At 40.0% G+C, this 21,153-nt stretch overlaps 2 protein-coding genes across 6 annotated transcripts in view; both read right to left on the reverse strand.

Annotated features, from left to right (window-relative positions):
• Positions 1-52: 52 nt before the first annotated feature.
• Positions 53-16,632, reverse strand: golm2 (golgi membrane protein 2). Of its 4 annotated transcripts, none has more exons than XM_037793086.1 (10): positions 15,529-16,632; positions 8,758-8,812; positions 8,509-8,611; positions 7,573-7,663; positions 7,282-7,405; positions 6,682-6,762; positions 5,961-6,233; positions 5,417-5,554; positions 2,380-2,547; positions 53-1,097 (listed from the first exon to the last, which is right to left on the reverse strand). In XM_037793086.1, the coding sequence occupies exons 1-10, from the start codon at positions 15,853-15,855 to the stop codon at positions 1,021-1,023; spliced, it is 1,437 nt and encodes a 478-aa protein (XP_037649014.1). In that variant the 5' UTR covers positions 15,856-16,632; the 3' UTR covers positions 53-1,020. The 4 variants fall into 4 exon arrangements, with proteins under 4 accessions (XP_037649014.1, XP_037649007.1, XP_037649036.1 ...); XM_037793079.1 differs by having other exon boundaries at positions 6,682-6,765; positions 15,529-16,630; XM_037793108.1 differs by lacking the exon at positions 2,380-2,547 and having other exon boundaries at positions 15,529-16,630.
• Positions 16,633-19,062: 2,430 nt separating this feature from the next.
• fam189a1 (family with sequence similarity 189 member A1) overlaps positions 19,063-21,153 on the reverse strand; it is a 123,465-nt gene continuing 121,374 nt past the window's right edge. For both annotated transcript variants that reach the window (XM_037751674.1, XM_037751666.1), the window contains exon 12: positions 19,063-19,906. In XM_037751674.1, the coding sequence (XP_037607602.1) occupies positions 19,709-19,906 (198 nt within the window). In that variant the 3' untranslated portion in view covers positions 19,063-19,708. The remainder of the gene's footprint in view (positions 19,907-21,153) is intronic.

Here is a 21,153-nt window from a genome sequence, read left to right on the forward strand (position 1 = left end):
CACTGCTGATGACAATCTACATCTACATTGACTCTAAAGCACAACTGACAAATGACATGAAGCATCACCTTTAATAAAATTAAATTACATTCAATGTGCCTTTCCCATGAGAAATCAATTTTTCCTGGCTGCACAAAACAGAACTGATTTTCACGGATTTCCCTAAAAGGTGAGGAATTAAGTTTCCTCAGTACAAATGGCAACTACATTATGTACAAGAGAGAGAGAGCTCATTAATGGAAGCATGTGTACAGTATGTCAGTTCTAGATGTGCTTGGTTAATCTTTTGCACACTGTGGGAGGATACTAACATCGCTCTAAGTATTGCTTAAGCATCAGTATTTTGCTCAGTTTGATTATTAATAAAAAGTTTCAAATGCATGCAATGGCATTAAAAAAAACAACAGAACGAGGAGCACTTTGGAGTGTCTGTCACAAAGAAAAGAAATTGATTTAATAGGCCATAAGCAAAGTCCTTGGCATTTGCAATGCATTTCCACTCCTGTAAACGAAAAAAATGGTCTTCCATGTAAAAGTCCCAAAATCATGTTAGAAAGGCAGAATGCCGAATTAGTCTCTTTGATTAAACACCTCGGGTGAAGAGTTTGTTTATATCAAGCGACAGCAACCTGAAAAGAAAAGTAGCAAAAACAAAACACAAGTTCGACCTTGAAGTTCAGCTGGGAGTCAACGGGGCTCTTTCAGATCACGACTGAGGCAGTTATCAAATAACAAAACAGTCAGTGTACAGTATATCATCTCTACTGCCATAACTTAGAACCATTAGCAAATCAACAGCAGCTCAGGACGATGCCATTATTTTTTTTCTTTGTATTATGGTACGTTATTCAGAATTAATTCATTAGTTGCAATGTCTGTTTTTCAAAAGAGTCCGCGACATTGAGGATGCACCCTATAAATTCTTACTCATGATGTTCAAACTATTTTCTCAAGAAAAGACCTTGGTTGTAGAGGAAGGTCTGAATATTTTGAATGAGTTACGGCTATACGAGTTCCCATTCAAAGAATGTCAATGGCTTGATGTCTTTTTCCATAATCCACAGCGCGGTCTCCCTGCATGTCTCGATCATCATCGTCTGGAAAAAAAGAAAGCGACACAAACATTAGAGATAGACGGTACACGTAATGAAGTGCTGTAACCATACTCCACTATCAGATAAGAAAACTCATATTTTCACATAAAGTTAAATGAATGATCTTAACTATATCCTCTCTATCAGTCAAATCACATCAGTAGCTTGATTCCAAATTAGGGCTGCAACTAATGATTATTTTCATTGTCGATTAATCTGTCGATATTTTTCTCGATTAATCAATTAGTTGTTTGGTTTATAAAATGTCAGAGAATGGTGAAAAATGACAAGATGACGTCTTCAAAATGCCTTATTTTGTCCACAACTCAAAGATATTCAGTTTACTGTCATAGAGGAGTAAAGAAACCAGAAAAAAAAATCACAGTTAAGAAGCTGGGCCAGTTCTAGCCCTTTTGCTGCCCTAGGCAAAATTCAGATCCCCCCCAAAAAAATTAAGACAAAAATTAAGATTTTTATTTTCATAAATAACCGTCAGCTGATTTGACCCAAATATTATAAGTTATAAAAGAAAACAACCTTCTGTTTTCTCCAGATAATGACATAATTAACTTGTGATCTCGAGATAACGGCATTAAAAAAAAGAAACCAAAGAAACCAAGTTTGAATCATGTCGGTTTAGGGCTTCCGTAGCTAAACTCTTATAAAATATTACAAATACTACTAATACTAATACTAACTACTAATAGGCAATCACAAATTCATGGCAGGAAACAATAACAACAAAGAAAAAAAACATGCATTTCAATATTTCAGGGAGAACACAAGACACATTCACAAACACAGTGAGCTATATTTATCTACTGGTCTAGATGTGGGTCAGATGTGTGGTGGGCACAGACAGGTGGTATAGCTAAAAAGAAGCACAGGCAGGAGAGAAAATACAACTAGATGGCAACTGAATTACTCTCACAGAACCGCAAGTTCCTGGGTCAAGTTCTCCCCATACATGGGAGAATAGGGTGCTAGGATTGTTTACTGCGCCCACACAGTAAACAATGCCTCACACAACTCAGTTACTCATCCTGAACTGCACACAGAGCAGTCCTGCTTTGACCTCTGCAGGTGTTTTGGTCACAATTCTTAAACATCTGTATTTTTATGATGGATTCAAGGACCAGGCTCAGGGTACTGTGAGCTACTCTAACTGTGGGGACAGATGCAGGTGGGGGGCGGCAGCAGGACAGGGGTGGAGGGAGGGAGGGAGCAAGGGAGGAATGGTGGATACACATCTGGACAGGCAGTCCAGTCCCCCGGCCTGGCTCACCTTGAACGTCTTCCTCCCCACCATCACCATCCTCTTCCTCATTGTAGGCCAGCTCGGCCTGCTTGTCGGCCTCATACTCACCCACGTTCCCATCGTCCCCATTGTAGTCCGCTAGCTTAGAGCCGTGTTGCGGATCTACTGGGGACTCGTTCTCATCAAAGAACCGGCCTGCAGGAGGCAGAGAAGGGCCTCATCAGGAAGGGAGGGAAGCGGAGGCAGTTGTAGGAAGACAGGGAGGAGTGGGTGAAATACTGCATAATGAATGCATGAAGGAATAAGTGATCGCATGAAGAGGATGACAAAAGGATGATGAGGTGAGTGGATACACGGTGGCAGATTGTAATTAGAAGACAAGTGTTTCTGGAGAGTAATTAAGAGTCAATCATGGACTTGAAAGCAGAGAGCTGAGTGGAAACAAATGGGGTTCCCTTTGTGATGAGGGACTGTTTAAAGTCTGGAGTGCACAAAGCGCTAATTGAGTTACCGGTTTAATCGTCCTCACAATCCAATCAATCAAATACAATAACCCTGCTGTAAATCCTATTTTATGTTTAGTTTTTGTTGGTACTGTGAGAAGTGTTGATTCAACTCAAGGGTCATTTTAGGCCATATATACAGTAAGCGTGGTGTTTCATTGAACTGCATTTTAAAAGGTGCCATTGATAACACTGATAACATTGAGCCACGAGATGTCTCATTCTCCCTCCTCCGTTCCATTGCATTTACGTCACAACAAGTCGTTGCCAGGCACTTACTGTCAATCTCGGCCATTTATCGTTTTTTTTCAACACTAACTGACGACCCAGAGATACCACGTGATACCAACGTCGTTATACTATTGGCTCACAAGTCTTGCTAGAAGAGGTAACCAAATGTCAGATTTCTTCCACAGAGATAAACAAAACATTCATTTTGGACTCGCCAAAATTTTTAAAATGATTAATTCACAATCATAATTTCTTTCAGGAAAAGCCACACATTTATTCTAAAAAAAATGCGGCGTCTCATTGCTTTCTGTGTTCTAACAAAAAATCAAGTATTTATTTAGTTTTAAAACGGTCATCTTTGTCATTTAAAAAGCAACAATAAACCCAATAATAGCCTAGCAATAAAGCTAATTTATGTAGCACTAAAATCAGGATAAATTAAATCATTTAAAAAAAGGCAATAATAACATATTGCTCAGTTGAGCCAATCATTATCACCATAGGGGAAATTCCTTCACCGCAATAGCCCTAGATATTAGCAAGTCACCATGGACCAATGGCATTTTCCAGTCTTATAATTTACAATATTTTTCAATTTTAAATTACATGATCAGAAAAAATGATTATAAAATATGTACAATGTATAAATAAACTTAATAAAAAAATGTGTTTTTGTCCTCCTCTGATCTATAATGGCTGCCCAATCTCCATCACAAAAGGCATATGAGGCAGTTTACTGTATGTTCCTATCTGGTTTCAGATGGCACAGTTGATCACGACAGAACTGGGTGGGACTGGAGATTCTCTGTGCCAAGCAGTGACTAGTGAGCACCAGACACTGCCAAAAACCAGACATCTGGTGGGTGTCGGGTGTTAATTTGCCATAATAGGATGCAAGTATAATGAAATCAGAGGCAGAAGATTAGAAGAAAAACAAAATGAAGACGTGGACTGAATGCAGTCAGTGTTTTAAGCAGCAGAGCTGCAGGGGGTGAGGTGGATGAGATGAAAGAATAGAGAAAATGAAAACAGAGGAAGAGGAGGAGGAGGAGGAGGGAGAAAAGGCAGCAGAGCAGAGCAGAAGCCAGGCAGCAGGAAAGGATCATCTGGGAGCCAGGTGTGTGTCATTTGTCTCCTCTCCTCTGCAACTGAGCCCTCTCTCTCTCTCTCTCTCTCTCCTCCCTGACAGAGCTCCGAGCCATATTCAGACATGACTGACGTTAAACTAACTTTCATGAAAATGTGTTATGTAGAAGTGGGGGTGTAACCAGTTAGTAATGGGCAAAATTCACACAGATGGCATGACTCCAAATTGTATTTTACTCTCTGCGTTGACACACATCACAGAGAGCTGGGAGGCAGCAGCTAAGCACAAAGGCAGAGCTAACAAGAATAGCTGTGATTGTACTTTTTCCAGGTGTAAGGTTATTTTACACAACCCTTTCAAAATCAAATCACAAATCAACAAGTTAAAGGGTAACTTCGGTATTTTTCAAACTGGACCCTATTTTCCCACGTTTTTCTGCCTAAGCAGCAGCAAAACGAGCTGCGAAGGCTATTGTTCAGCGTCAATGTAACATGCACTAAAAGTGCTTGTTTTTGCCACTGACAGACTCTGATTGTTATTATAAGTGTCTGACAACATTATGGAAATGACCCTACAGAGAAATAATGTGTTTTCCTTACCTTTCACTTGATCCAGTCTGTTATTGTGTCCAAGTCCTGCTCAAGGAGAAGTCTCGTTGGGAAGTCTGAATATCCATATACTCTGGCTCAATTAAATACAGGCGGCCATCGAATTCAAAGACCTCATCCACATTGTCAAAATCATTTAAATATTCAGCCATGATGCTGAAAATCTTTTAGATAACACTAAGCTACGCTCTCTGCACTCCAACACAACAAACTCGGCCCGGCTGGCTCTCTCGTTTCCACCATGGATGTACTCCACTATTCCACCGTTGTCTTCCAGCAACACGTCACCTCGCCAGATTTCAGAACGAGACTTCTCATTGAGCGAGACTCTTTTCTTAATGTCAGACACTTATAACAACAATCAGAGCACTTTTGGTGGACGTAAATGACAGTGCCAGCTTGCCCCAATAGCACCATATCGCAGCCTGTGAGCGGCTGCCGACTACAGCGCTCTCCCTAAATACTGGACCAATTTCCGAAATTGTTGTTGCTATTAGTCAGTTAGACACAAAAACATGGGAAAATAAGTTGAAAAATAAAAGTTACCTTTAATATAAAAAAAACACCCATTCAACCACAACCTCCCTTGCAAATTACAGTATTCTCTTTTTTCAAAGTATTGAGGAGGAACTCACTTTGGCGGTGGTGTACTGGCTCTGCTGCAACTTGGTCTTTGGCGTGGTGAGGCTGGATGGGGTTGGGCACCTGGGCCGGGTTGGCGGGCAGAGGAATCCCCTTCAGGTGTTCACTGTCACCCTTGACATGATCAGGAGCTGACAATAAGAAAGAGGGTGAGGTTCTGTTGTGTGGATGATCTGTTGCAAACACCTCCTCACCTGCTACGACTAAATCTTCTGCTTTACTTCAAGGGCAAATTAACGCCTTTTTATAACCTCTTATTCATAAGGCACAGTATGGTGAACCTACTGCATGTGTGTACTTTAATATACTGTAGCACCGGAAGTTTTGGAAGATGTTAAACAAGACTGGGGAAAACTCAGAAAAATGTACCAATATAATAGTTCTCTGCTCTTGCCCACACATTCAGGGAAATAAACATACTTGAAGTAATAAATGAGTAAAGCAAAGTTTCAGTGAAGCCTGAGAATGAATTATCACATGCCTAGAGGCTCAAAAGACAGACTAGTATAATAAACGTGGTTGTGGTGCATTCTCTACCTCGAATTTGTCTTTGCTGTTCTCCCAGTTCGTCCGCCTTGATACCTGCTTTGTTGTCTTCTTCAAACACTATCGGTTTGTCTGGCTGTTTGACGACGCCCAGAGGTGCACCCGCTGCTGCTCGGCCCTCCACTTGGTCCTGCTGGAGCCTGGGCTGGTCCAGGCCCAGTCCACCAGGGCCATCAGCTGCCCCAACACCAGGGCCAGCACCAGCTCCCACAACCACATCAGGAGCATCATCATGCTTCTGAGTGATGGCTGGTTTCTTCAAGGCTGTAGATGAATGAAGTGGAAAAAGGGAGAAAGCTTGGAAAGTAAGACAACTATGGTTTTACTTGCCACCATGACAGAAATACAGAAGGCATTCGGAGCCATGACCCTGGAAAACTGTTTCTTTTATACAAGCGAGTGGACCCAGTTTTGGTTTCAATTTCACAGTTCTTAACCGGTAAACTCCTGTGATTGTTTGCGGTTTGTAGTCCCCTCAACAAGTCGCAGATTCAAAATCATAAAGCAGCAAATGAGTCCTTATTTATAACCTGAATCACTCTCTACACTGACATTTGGATCATCTTTATTATTGTTTTACTTGACCTTGCTCTGCCCACACTGCCTTAAAAAAAGGCACAGTAAATGTATGTACGTTCTACATCATTTTCGACACTCATTACTTCACTGCCAAACTAACAATTACTCTTGAACGTTCAGGACCACTGCTTACCAAACTGCACATCGTCGATTTTTCCCACCTCACTGTCTTCAATACCCGGCATGCCAGCGTCACTGCCAGGTTTACCCATCTCTTCTGTAACAAAGCAAAAGGAATGGGACTTAGGAAGTGGACAGATTGACATTCAAATAGTTTGACAAGTTCCCTGTTTTAGATTTTATTGTCCCAAGGGGGAAATTCCTCTCCACAGCAAAGGACACGTCAGACAATAATATGTACAGCAGTAACAACATGACAGACAACAGGACACAAGGTTGTTCCTCAGTGCTGTGTATCTACGCCTGGAGGGCAGTAGGGTGAAGTGGTGGTTGACTGGGTGTGTGATGTCCTGTTCTATTGAGGTTGCAAAGCGTGTTATGGCCTTATTGATTAGCTCTGCCAGGTTAGGTTATATGTGTGAGTTTGGCCCGGTTAGTAATGGATAACATGTCACACAGATAAATGAACAGGAATAATTATGATATCAATGAAATTCTTGAAAGATTTACATGAGCAATTGGTGCATTTTCTTCCAGCTATCACATACTACAATATAAGGAAGAATAGTCAAGACAGTATGAGCTTTGGTTGACACGGTCACATCCACTGTACCTTTTAAATCTGGACTGTCGTGCCGGTGCGTGGCCACCGTATGGCGCTCTCCAACCATCTCTGCCCCGGGTGCTCCATCTGTATGTCTACCTGCCACTGCAACTTTTTGGCCATCCAACAGACTCTGAAGAATTATCAAAGGTGAATCAGAAAAATTTACATATGGAAATGGAGGAGTAATGAATAAATGCTTCAGTGCTGAATAAATGCAACGCGTACCAGAACACAGGGGGAGACAACCTCTCAACATTTACTAAACAGTCGCGACAATGAGATTTCATCAATACTAACCTGTCTTAGCTTTGATGCTTCATTCTCCAGAGCCTTTTTTGTTTCTTCATACTCTTCTTTCAGTTGTGCAATCTGGCGTCCACACTGTAAACTAGTGAACACATATTCCTCGTTAGTTTCACCCACATAATCTGGGATTTTTTCACCATACTATAAAACTGATGCACGATCCGACTTTTTCAGTTCCAATAGCGATACCTGGGCTTTGGGTATCAGCTGATACTGAGTACCGATACCAATGTTGATCATTCTTAAATGTGTGTGGCAGCATCAGGCTTGACTTAAACATTTTCCTAACTTTGTAAAACAAAATGTAACAAATAAATACATAGCTATACATTTACTGAATTGTTATTTATTATTAAAATAATAAATTGTGCACCAGCAACTTGGTAAAAAATCTTCAAAATTAACAGGAATTATAATTCAAGTGTAAACTTTTTTAATGCAGCAACAACTTGGTCAAAAAAAGGAATTAAAATTCCTGTATATAATGTCTATAAAATGTATAAGATATAAACATAGAATTTAATAGAATAGATCGGCCCCATTGTCTACGATACGCGTGCCAACTATTTGAGTCAGTATCGGCCCGATATCCGATCCCGTATCGGTGCTAACCTGAGAACGGATTTGTGCAAACAGAGATTTTTGAAAAACTGAGCCAAGTATAAATCTATTCTAAAAACTTTATGACACCCAATGTGAGTGAAACATCACTGAGATCAGATCAGCCTTATAAAGAGACAAAATAGGAAATTAAGATAACCAATGACATTTTAGTGAATATTACTCTCAATAAAAAAAAAAAAAAAAATTATAATAATAATAATAATAATGGATAATTTGAAAAGCACAAATTCATATTTAGAGAAACGTTTTAGACATCATGTCACAGATCCTCAAACCCCCAGGGCAATCACTAAGGCTTCATACCTCTCATACTCCAGCTTTCTTTCCAAGGTAGTGCTGTTTTTCTTCACTTCTCTTAGCTGCTCTTCCTGTTTTATGAACTCCTGCTTCAGCTCCTTTAGCTGCTCTGTTTGAAGCAACACAAACACAGCATTTTAGAGAGATTTAGTTATTGTCTGTTAATGAAATATTATGTTTCCTGAAGAAACTTTCTATTGGGGGATTTAGTGTTCGAGAGTGCCCTCTGCTGGCCACACGATGCTCAAGTCCTACCTGTCAGCCTCTGGTTTTCTGTCATTTGAGCTGTGCTTTCACCCTGCACCTTCATCTGTACGGAAGAGAGAGAAAACCAGTTCAGTGATGACATCATCTTACAGCTTCATACATTTTAACACTTCTACACCTTAAACCAGTTCGACAAAAGAACAAGAGCTTCCCTGCTAAGACATAGATGACTAAACAGTGCACCAGGTTCTCGAATTAGAAAACTGTTGCCATAATTAACACAAGGAATACAAAGGGGAACAGGTTTGTCTTGTTTTTTCTGTGCAACGAGGCTTCACAGCACAAACAGATGGCACCCACTGTGACATTTTAAGTAGTTACTGTTACAAGGCAATGAATTGCTCCCTATCAAAACCAATATGAGGTGTTAGATGTTAACCAAATGCCTGATCTCAAGCTGGGCTATAATGTTTATACGGGTGATTGAAAAAGTATCTCAAAACAACATGCATTTGTAATACCAGCACAGAAGTTCAAACATAACTGGTTTATGATCTTTTTTAAAGCATCTCAGCATGGAAACCCCTGAATATTGAAATGCAATCCAATACAACAGCTGTGTAATAAACCGTACTGATGTGAAACTGAAGGGAGGGAGCAAGCAAGTTAAGGAGGCAGGCAGGCAGACGGGAGGGAAACTTGGACCTTGGGCTTTAAAGTGATACCTGAAATCTATCTTTTGAGTAACAAACACTCGATCCCTGTAGGTTTGAAACCTGGCTGATAAATTGTAGTTTCGTCCTTCACAGAACACAACAGCTGGGGTTATCTTGAATAATATCCACTCTTTTATGTTACAACGGGGACAAGCTTTTGTTTAAAGCAGACAAAGGGTCCACAAAATATCGCAGCCTTGTTATGTTTCAAAACTGATTGTTCTGTCAAAATACAGATGAAGAAGTTAGAGTAAAAATGACTAATGTATTGGGAGGAGCCTGTGCTGTACTTTGTTTTAGGTTTGTGACCATTTTCTTAATTTAATTTGTTGTATTTATTTATATATTTTTATTTATTATATTTTCATTGTAAATATATATCCTTTTAACTTAATTAAGATTTTTTTTAATAATTTTTATATTATCATTATTATTATTATTATTATTATTTTATACACTGTGTTAAATGTATAAAATCAGTTATAATTGACTGAGACCGAAGGCAGAGAGGAAAGAGTGGACAGAAAATACAGCATCAATGTCAAGTGTTATAAAGACTAAAGCTTCATCCTGTCACTTCCTCACATGTGGTAAACGGCTTCCCCCCTTGCAGCCTGCAGACACTGGCTATATAGACGACAAGACCCGACTGTATGAAGAACTATAAGCTTGCATGATTCATTCTTGCACCTAAGTGGGTACAAGACTGTAAATACTGTACTGTGTGGAAGCCATTCAAGACTCTATTTTCTCTGCAATGCAGGCTCTCTCGCTGTTTATAGCATGCATCTCTGTTCAAACAGGGTTAGGCTGTTGACAAAAGAAAGGAGTGGAACAACTGCTATTCAATACCTACCCTTATCTTGATTACGGAAACAGTGAGCCGGATCCTGAATGTATTGGTGAGTAGCAAGGGAGCTTAGATTCCTCTGTATTCCACACGTCACAATCTAACCTCTCGGCTATAAATCTCTTAAGCAAAGAGTGTAACGGTGTCAAACAATTTAGCTGCCAATATGGATTTTAGTGTCACAAAAGATGAATACACATTTTTTTGGAAATAAAATGGCCAGTAAAACATGTCAGTTTGTAGAAGGTTAGACCGTGCCAACGTAACGGGCCACTAAACAGAAGGCTAACTGTTACAGGGCCATTGTTTTGCTATGATTTGGCCACAGACTATGGGATTTGGCTCACAAACACAGTGTGATGGTCAGCAGGAGAAACTATTCCGAGTTAAAATTGACCAGTGACTTGTTGATTTATCCATCCAAGTTTATTTTTATACTAATGGATGTTCATTTTAAAGAGCACTAGCTGATTTTATTTCAGACCTTGTTTAATGAGCATGTATATAAACATATGTATGCATGTTACGGCTGTCTCAAATACAATTTTTTGGGCTTCGAAGATTCGATGAGAAATATTCAAAGTTATTCTAAGCTGCGTGGAGCAGCAGGCTGACATGTTCTTCTGTTCGTCTGTCTCAATCTCCCCTGTTTCAGTGCCAGGACAGTGCCGCTGCCGCTACTGTACACACACCTCTACACACAACTAACAGCAATATCTGTCTGAAAATCACTAATAATAATTCATGTTGAATATGAATAATGAATAATGTTGTGGGATTATTCCTTATTTCATGGGCTATTTGGGGATTTATACATTATTATGACATACTTATATAAAAAAAACAAAAACAAAGCATTCAAATACTGATTTGAAGGTTGAATACCATGGCAATGGTCAAAGCTTCGAAGCACTCGGGTCAGCCCTACAGCATGCGTGGCCCATTATAAGCAGCATTATCTCCCTGGTCACGAAGTAACTATCTCTGCTCAAAAGGATGGGGGGGAAGTTTGAAGGACAGTTTGTCAGCAAATGTTGAGCAAAACAACACATTGTTACTCATGGCCTTCCTCCAACCTGATCTTCCTGCAGATTAACCTGGCAAATACACTTAAGTGTTTCTTTAGCGTATAAATCATTACTTATCAAATGGGTAGTGATAGTTTTGCCTCTACAGGATCTGACATTTTGTCATAATGAGGATGTTGATGATCTTCTGCTTCTGGTCAAAATGATGTGTCCTATAGTTTCGTTCTACTGGATTGGACATTGCAGACAAGCAGTGGTTTGTTTGACTACGGCGCTACACCACACATAAGTTAAACAAATGTATGCCTGTCCGTGAGAAATAAGCATGTCAAACAAAATGCAAATTACAGGAAAACCTCCCCCTCCATCTGTTGTCTAATTGTCTCCCTGGGCAGCTGGACGCACGCTGATGTTCAGAGGGTGCTGGGTCACAAAACAGACTGAATTACTGGCTGGGCCCCTGCGCAGGACAAGAGGTGGGAACAGCCTCGTGGAGTATACAGACGACGTGCCACACTTAAATACATTATAAGTGGCTTAGAGGCACAGTGAAACAACACCATTACGCTTGTTTTCTTCAAAAACACTTGAGAGAGCTATGATTTTCTAAAAAATAAAAAATACAATGTTAGTGGAGCAGCACTCAGGTTCAGATGTGGATGAATGAGTTCCCAGCAAAGGACAAGTTCACATTTCACAGACAACTCAGGGTTGAAAATGAACTTTTTTGTTCACCTGCCACTGTGGCTGGTGGATTCCAAAAGGCACCAGCCACTCAATAAATTACCATTGTTTACTTTGGCTGGTGAGTGAAGAAAATCTAGCAGCCATGCACATTTTACCAGCATTTGGCTGGTGGCTGGTGCTAATTTCCAATCCTGGACTACTCGAAACAAACCATTGCCCTCTTTATAATGACTCCATCACCTTGCCTCTTTAATATAGATAACAAATGATGTCCCTCCATCATGAGTTACCCACCTTTTCATGTACATGCTCCATCTGATAGAGTGGGGAGATCACAGTAATATGATGTAGATAGTAGTAGATATCGTGATGAGACATCCCCAATGATTTTGGCATCATTGGGGAAAAAATCCATAATAACCTTTCAGCATATTGTAATTCAAGTGTTCTGAGAGAAAACTAGACTTCTGCACCTCCTCATGGCTGTTTTCAGGTTTTAAAAAATCTAAACAGTCTTTAATTACATGAATTTGGGTCTCACTGTAAAGCAGAGACTCTTGTGGATCCAATGAGCCCAACTGTATTCATGTGTGATGATGTTAGGCCCCATAGTAGCCATTTCATTGTATCGAGACCATTTTTTAAAACTTGACCTCACTGTATGAAATGACCTGTGGTGACCTCTAGGATAATCACAGCCTCATGAAACTTTACAACCACTAACTAAAGACGTAGCGCATTCGGAGGATGGATGGCTTTCGTAGCTATATTGACAATAACAGGGTTTCTGAGCAGTTTCCAGAACAGAAGTGCTCGCCATCTAATCGCCGAAAAATGCAATTCTTGCAGAAATCTCCAAATGTCAAACATTTTTGATACTAAATCACAGCATGGCTTTTTTCTATGGTGCACCTCAAGGTCTCGGTGACTTGTGAGCTTTAATAGATGTTTGGCAACATTTCACTTGCAGGTAAGATAAGGGGCAATTTACAGAGGTGGAAGAATCCAGATATTCCTGGCCTCGTTCACTTGGTGTGTGGGCCTGCCTAGCATTGGTATTCAGCATCCGGACTTTCCAGTAAGTTACAGAATGTCTCCGGGTTTCTGACGGTAATTTGGGGAGAGGTGTTTATATATGCTCTCTCAAAGAATATGCCACCCACCCCTTGATTAAATATTGCATGAGAGCACTAACATGAATACACCATCAATACAGAGGCATTGAGTCAAAAACCCACTGTGATACTTTGTTATTGTCACCTATAGTTTTACCTGGTTTAGTCAAAGGGCTTACCCTGTGAAAACTTTGCTCACGTCTTTCTACGTGTATACGATACGATTCAACTTTATTGTCAGTTTGCACTGAAATTCATTTTGCATCCATAGGCAGCTCAGTTTGAGAAAAAGTACACATACAATAGGCATACTGTTACCATAGACAGACAGACAAGTAAGACCCATCAGACAAAAAACCAAAACACATCACATTATTCATACATAACCCATTAAAAAAGTACCATCTGTCCTCTGGATTTACATGTCTTTAGCAGCACATTAATTATTATTTAGCAACAAGATGGACTGATGGACAAAAGCGTTCTTTAGCCTGATGCGGTCAAATGTAGGGACTCTGAATCGCCTCTTGTGAGGGCAGAAGTTGATATTCCCCATTTAAAACATGTAAGGGATCAGAATAGATGCTGTTGGCAAGTCTGAGCATACTCTTGTTGTGAGCTGCTTGAAAGGAGGCTGTCACAGGTTGGCCAATGTATGTAATGTGTACCCTCACTCTGCTAGATTTCAGTAACCAGTGAAATGAATCAGACATTGCTACTATTATTACTACTACTACTACTACTACTACTACTACTACTACTACTACTACTACTACTACTACTCCAGTTCTGAGGTCTCTACACTGGCTCCCTGTCTCTCAGAGAATTGATTTCAAAATACTGCTGCTGGTTTACAAAGCACTAAATGGTTTAGGGCCAAAATACATTTCTGATCTTCTGCTATGTTATGAACCATCCAGACCTCTCAGGTCATCTGGATCAGGTCTGCTTAGTGTCCCCAGAGTCGGAAGTAAACATGCAGAAGAAGCGTTCAGTTTTTATGCACCTAATATCTGGAACAAGCTCCCAGAAACCTGCAGGACCAACTCCAACTCTGAGTTCTTTTAAATCAAACTTTCCTGTTTGCTGCTGCCTTTTATTAAACCAGATAATGATCTTATACTGCACTAGAGCTTTTACTCTTGTGTGTTATACTCTATTTTAGCTTCTATCCTAGCTTTTATTTTTTAGCTTGTTTTTATTTTCTAATCTTTAATGTTTTTATAACTGTTTTAATTATGTCTTAATGTTCTTTTGCACTTTGTCGCAATGCTCTTGAATGTTTGTGTAAAGCACTTTGAATTGCCCTGTTGCTGACAATACAAATGCTTTACAAATAAAGCTGCCTTGCCTTACTAGGATTACTGTAATTCCTTGTATTCCTTGTATTCCTGCCTCAGTCAGAAGCAACTTTCACAAATACAACTGGTTCAGAATTCTGCTGCCAGGCTTCTAATGGGCATTAATAAAAGGGAGCACATTACACCAGTCCTGGCATCATTGCACTGGCTTCCTCTACAATTTAGAATACATTTTAAAAATCCATTACTCACTTTTAAAGCAACACTTGGTCTGACCCCAGAATACATAATGGATCTCTTAACACCCTATTCGCCTGTACGTGGTCTGGGATCATCTGATCAGCTACTTCTTGATGTTCCTAGGTCCAATTTTGTGACAAGAGGCGATCAGGCTTTTACTGTCAAGGCTCCCAAACTCTGCACTCATGCACTTCCTTTAGAGATACGATCATCTAACTCTGTATCCACTTTTAAAAACACATTTCTTTAGGATTGCATTCCTATAAGTAGAAGGGTATAAATATATGTATGTACACATACGTTTCTGGACGCATGTGTACATTTATACACATTTATGTATATATACTGTATACTTGTTTTATGAACTTGTCCTACCATTTTACCACTTCTATTATTATTATTATTGATATGTTCTGTGATGTTCTGTTTTAGCAGTTACCATATATTTTACTTTATTTATCTGCTTTTATTGTCTGATGTTCTGTTTTAGCAGTTACCAGGATTTTACTTTATTTATCTGCTTTTATTGTCTGGTGTTCTGTTTTAGCAGTTACCAGGATTTTACTTTATTTATCTGCTTTTATTGTCTGATGTTCTGTTTTAGCAGTTACCAGGATTTTACTTTTTTTATCTGCTTTTATTGTCTGATGTTCTGTTTTAGCAGTTACCAGGATTTTACTTTTTTTATCTGCTTTTATTGTCTGATGTTCTGTTTTAGCAGTTACCAGGATTTTACTTTATTTATCTGCTTTTATTGTCTGGTGTTCTGTTTTAGCAGTTACCAGGATTTTACTTTATTTATCTGCTTTTATTGTCTTGTGAAGCACTTTGTAACATCTGTTTTGAGAAGTGCTATCTAAATAAGTGTATTATTATTATTACCTTCTCATCAGTGCACTTCTTGATGAGCGTCTCCCTGGCCAGCAGCTTGCCCTCCAGGATGCTGTAGTCTCCATCCTTCTGCTCCATCTGCTTCCTGTGCGCGTCCACCTGCACCATCAGCTCCGTGTTGCGCTTCTCCAGCCGGACCCGAGCCGCGTCCGTCCGCTTCACCTGCGTCTGCACCTCCACCAGCTCGTCCAGCAAGCGGCCGTGCTTGTTGGACACCGTCCAGTAGTTGAACGACAGGATGGCGATGATCACCATCAGGAAGATGAGGATGAAGGACGGGAGGCGGCCTCCACGTCGGTTTGCACCAAACCCGACCATTTCATCCAAAAAAATAAACACCAAAAAGTGTGTATAACGTTGCTTCAGGTTGTTGTTGTTGTCAGGGCGACATACAGAGAGCTCAATGAGAGAGACACATCCGTCTACGTGACATGCCGTGTTGGATATGCGGCAACCGAGCTGAAAAGCAAACACTACACTGGACACACACAGTCATGAAGACTTCTCACATCGCTACTGGTCCTTCCTCATTCCGCACATCTTCTCTCTGCATCCAATGTCAGTAGGTTAGCTGTTAGATGAGAGACGCCCGCAGAGACGTGGCCTAGCTTCAGCTGGCGACGTTAAACACAGCTCAGCAGACAGAGACAGAGACGTGGACAGCTTCACTACACGGCTCCGTGGCACAGCGAGGAGAGCAGACACACATCACACAGCTAAGCTATAACACGTTCGCCCTCAGTTCTTGTCCCTGGTGCTCCTGTGAGCCCCGTAGGAGCGCATCTACCGCCGCTTACAGCTCCTCTAAGCGCCGTCAAACAAGATGATCTTTTGATTGCGACCGTTAAACGTTATTAACGTCCAGCTAACCGCTCCACAGTAGCTTAGCAACAACGGTTGCACACTTAGCGACGGTCATTCAGAGAAGTATGGTCTCTTCTTGTTGAGGAGGACGGGTTTAATCCGTTTAATATAACTAACTAAATCACTAGAAACACTAAAAGACACAGGCTTTGTGTCACACTCTCCACCTTTCCTTTCCTCTGCCTACCAGACATGATTTATGAGCTGTGTGAAGCTAGCTGCCATCAACTTCCGCTCTCTAACTAGCGAATACATTTCAAAATAAAAGGTCCGAATTCTTTTTAGCAGCACAAAGAAATAATAATAATAATAATAATAATAATAATAATAATAATAATAATAATAATAATAATAATAACAATAATAACAATAATAACAATAATAATAATAATAATAATAATAACAATAACAATAATAATAATAACAATAATAACAATAATAATAACAATAATAATAATAATAATAATAATAATAATAATAATAATAATAATAATAACAATAATAATAATAATAATAATAATAATAATAATAATAACAATAATAATAATGATAATAATATAAAAATCTAGCCTGTGACGGGAGACTTTGGCCAATCACAGGTCATTTCAGAGAGAGTATGTGCCTATTGAGCGTTCATATTGGTATGTGCTTGGTATTTCCTCAACTGATCCCATTTTACAGCTAAACAGTACACTACAAGCCAGAAAAACCTGCTGGCATGCATACTGCCAAATGTGACCGCATTTAGTAGGACATCCTGGTATTTTTGGAATACTGAATTTGACACACTATGTATTGGGACATAATTATAATTCTTTTTCTGGCATACTAAATAGTATGGTAGCAGCTAGACCCTTCATGAATTTTGCAATGTGACGCCTATCGTATTGACAAAATCTGTCCACAGACTGACATATAAACACCTCTCCCCAAATTACCGTCAGCAGCCCGGAGACATTCTGTGCAGTGACTAACTGGAAAGTCCAGGTGCTGAATGCCAATTCTAGGCAGGCCTACACACCATGTGAATGAGGCCAGGACTATCTGGTTTCTTCCACCTCTGTAAATTGCCCTGAAACTTACCTGCGAGGGAAATGTTGCCAAACATTTATGAAAGCTCAAAAGACACCAAGACCTTGAGGCGCACCATAGAAAAAAGCCATGCTGTGATTTAGTATCAAAAACTTTTGACATTTGGAGATTTCTGCAAGAATTGCATTTTTCGGCGATTAGATGGCGAGCACTTCTGTTCTGGAAACTGCTCAGAAACCCTGTTATTGTCAATAAAGCTACGAAAGCCATCCATCCTCTGAATGCTCTAGGTCTTTAGTTAATGGTTGTAAAGTTTCACGAGGCTGTGATTATCCTAGAGGTCACCACAGGTCATTTCATACAGTGAGGTCAAGTTTTAAAAAATGGTCTCAATACAATGAAATGGCTACTTTGGGGATTAACATCATCACACATTAATACAGTTGGGCTCATTGGATCCACAAGAGTCTCAGCTTTACAGTGAGACCCAATTTATGTAATTCAAGACTGTTTAGGGACCCCAGTATGCAGAAATACTCAGATACACCATTTTAGAATAGGAGAATAGGAAAATAACACATTTATACTGCATACATATAACTGTATGGTTTTTGCCCAGAACTCCATGTGATTATCATAAAGTTGGCATGTCTGTAAAGGGGAGACTCGTGGGTACCCATAGAACCCATTTTCATTCACATATCTTGAGATCAGAGGTCAAGAAACCCCTTTGAAAATGGACATTATTTAACCTCCTTCCCGACAAGCTAACATGACACGGTTGGTACAAATGGATTCCTTCGGTTTTCTAGTTTCATATGATACCAGTATCTTCACTCTAGCTCTAAAACTGAGCCTGCTATAGCCTCTAAGAGAGGCTTTTGATCTATTTGCTGTGAGAATTGCCAGTTCTTCAGTCACAAGTTTAGGTAATTCTGCAAGGGGAAAAAAATCAGGAATACCTGAAAGCTGCCCTGCATGGCATGAAAAACAGTGGTCACAAGTAGACTCTTGAAAAAGTAATGTAATATTTTTAAATGTAGGTGATGAATTTTCTGATATTTGAGAATGAATATGACATAAAATTACATGTTTGATATTTAGAAGTATGGCTTTTGTATTATTGTCTCCATGTACTTTATCAAATTATGAATTGTTTGTGGATGTTTTTATCACGCTGGTGTTTTGGATGAACTACACCTGCCATCATACAGCTTGTTTGCCTATTGGTGTGCTTTATGTATAAATATCAGTGTGGTTTCCACTTTCAAACATTTTGACCTGACGAAGATCCAAGCAGGATCGAAACGTAGTCAGTAAAAATATTGTGGCATGGAGTAGTGTGCAGGCGTTTACCTTTTTCTTTACTGACACAAGTAAACTCTTACCAACACTGACTATAAGAAACATTACTGGGTATTTAATTAAACAACACTACCAACTACAGCATCTCTACTTGAATAAAAACAATATATAAGCCTCACCCAATTGATATTTATGAAAGGTTATTGTATTGTCCAGTGTCTCTATTATTTTGTCCAGTCCTGTTTGAGGTAACCAGATGTTCAAACGCATACAGACTGACGTGCATGATCCAGGAAACATACACTGAAATAAGAACACAAACCACAAGATACAAACTCATATTTTATTGTAACACTGATAAGAATTGTAACACAATGAGGTAAGTTAAATAATCCCGTTCTGTGATGTTCTTGAACCAGCGACACCACAAAATATTCACCACCCGATCAGTAACAGTTCCACAAAGTCTGCAAACAATGGCTAGTAAAGCCCAGTCTGGTCAGTTCAGTTTAATACAAACATATTTCTTCCTGTTCCTTACGAGGACAAGAGGAATACTGATAACACAATCTCCTTTGTCTTTGAGTCACAGATCCAAACTTACCAGCTGCGTGTTTGTTTCTTTTTTAAGAGATGAAACTCTGTAGAAAAGGTCCCCTGAGGGAGAAACATTCTTTTGTTTTTCTGATGAGAAAGAAGCCATTACAGACGCTGGCAGGCTCAGTCTGAGTTTGCTACCATTTCTGCTGATGACTTGGCACGGTCTCACAGGGCACTAGGAGATACAGTATGAGACCATTTCAGTTTGCCCGTGCTGCAGTCACATTGTGAAAATAAATGATCTTTCAATGCTGGAAGAGTTACTCATCACTCTACAGACGTCTGCTGCACAGCACAGCACAGCGCGGCTGCAACACCAGCGCCCTGAAATGTCTCAGAGCTTTGACCCGAGTCCTCGTTGGGAGAGTGGTCAGAGAATAGTTTCTTTGCACTCAAGGCTTTGTTCAGAGGAGGGGGAGTCCAGTGGGTGGGTGGAGGCGCTGGTTGTTTGTGGGAGGTGTTTTGGACGGCGCATGGAAGGGGACGAACTCAAAGCACCGCAGCTCTGGAGGTGAAGATCCTCGTGGCAACGCTTCCTGGGACTGCCAATGATGCTCTGGGTCATCACCTGTTCAACAAAACAGAGAGACACGTTGCTAGTTTTCTCTTTTGTTTGTTTTTATATGACAATCGTGATTGAGTCATCCATTTTTATACATCTCACATGTTTGTTTTCTGGTGTGTAATGAGCATTACTGCCTCACAGAGCTGCTGCTAGGGGTGGGAATATCCAGAGGCCCCACGATACAATATTATCATGATACTTAAGTCGCGATACGATCTTATTGCAATTTTAAACATGGTGCTTTATGCTGAGTATTGCGATATTAATAGTTTATATACTAAATGGTAAATTAACTTGCATTTATATAGTGCTTTTCTAGTCTTCCGACCACTCAAAGCACTTTACACTACATGTCAGCATTCACCCATTCACACACTGATGGCAGAGGCTGCTAAGGTGCCAACTTTGCCCATAAGGATCTAATCTAAATACTCCTTCACACACCGATGGCTAATGGCAATTTGGGGTTAAGTGTCTTGATCAAGGACATGTGACCGGAGCAGCCGGGGATCGAACCAACAACCTTCCGATTGGTTGACGACCTGCTCTACCCCTGAGCCACAGTCTCCCCTAATAATAAAATAATAATAATAATAAAAGAGTGATAGTTGACAGCTGTGTATCGATATAATATTGCCACACAAAATATCGCAACACTATGCTGTATCGATTTGTTCCCCCTCCCCTAGCTGCTAGCATAGACTGTATATAAGAAGTGGACGTAGTCACCGTGACGTCACCCATTAGTTTGTGGACTACCATTGTAAAGCCTCTATTTCTGCATTTTGGCCGTCGCCATCTTGTTTTTTTGGAGCCAGAAGTGACACGAGAGGGGGGAACTATGCACAACCGAACGCTGAACAAAACATTTTTGTTGACCAAAATGTTACAATTAACTTTCATGAACTGAAAACACACTGTGAAAGGGTTAAAGTTCTGAGACGAAAACACGGGCAACTCCCAGTCTGGTAAACGCCGCGGTAGCGACCTGTCAATCACAAGGTAGCCACACCCTAAAGCATACCCTGCTTTATGGTCTATTTGACTCTAAATGGGACCATAATTTACTAAATGAACATCATGCTGTATTGAAGAAGACTTGAAACTAGCGATTGAGACCATAAACTCATGTTTACAATGTTCACTGAGGTAATAAATCAAGTGAGAAGTAAGGTCATTTTCTCATAGACTTCTATACAATCAGACTTCTTTTTGCAAACAGAGGAGTCTAATTAGAAAGAATACAAGTT

Source organism: Sebastes umbrosus, chromosome 2 (genome assembly GCF_015220745.1).
Source record: "Sebastes umbrosus isolate fSebUmb1 chromosome 2, fSebUmb1.pri, whole genome shotgun sequence".
Taxonomy (NCBI): Eukaryota; Metazoa; Chordata; class Actinopteri; order Perciformes; family Sebastidae; genus Sebastes; species Sebastes umbrosus.

Coding starts and splice junctions, on each gene's coding strand:
- golm2 (XM_037793079.1), bottom strand. CDS start 15,855: ATGGTCGGGTTTGGTGCAAACCGACGTGGAGGCCGCCTCCCGTCCTTC. Junction 8,612..8,757: donor AGAAAACCAGAGGCTGACAG/GTAGGACTTGAG, acceptor TGCTTCAAACAG/AGCAGCTAAAGGAGCTGAAG. Junction 7,406..7,572: donor AAGCATCAAAGCTAAGACAG/GTTAGTATTGAT, acceptor ATAATTCTTCAG/AGTCTGTTGGATGGCCAAAA.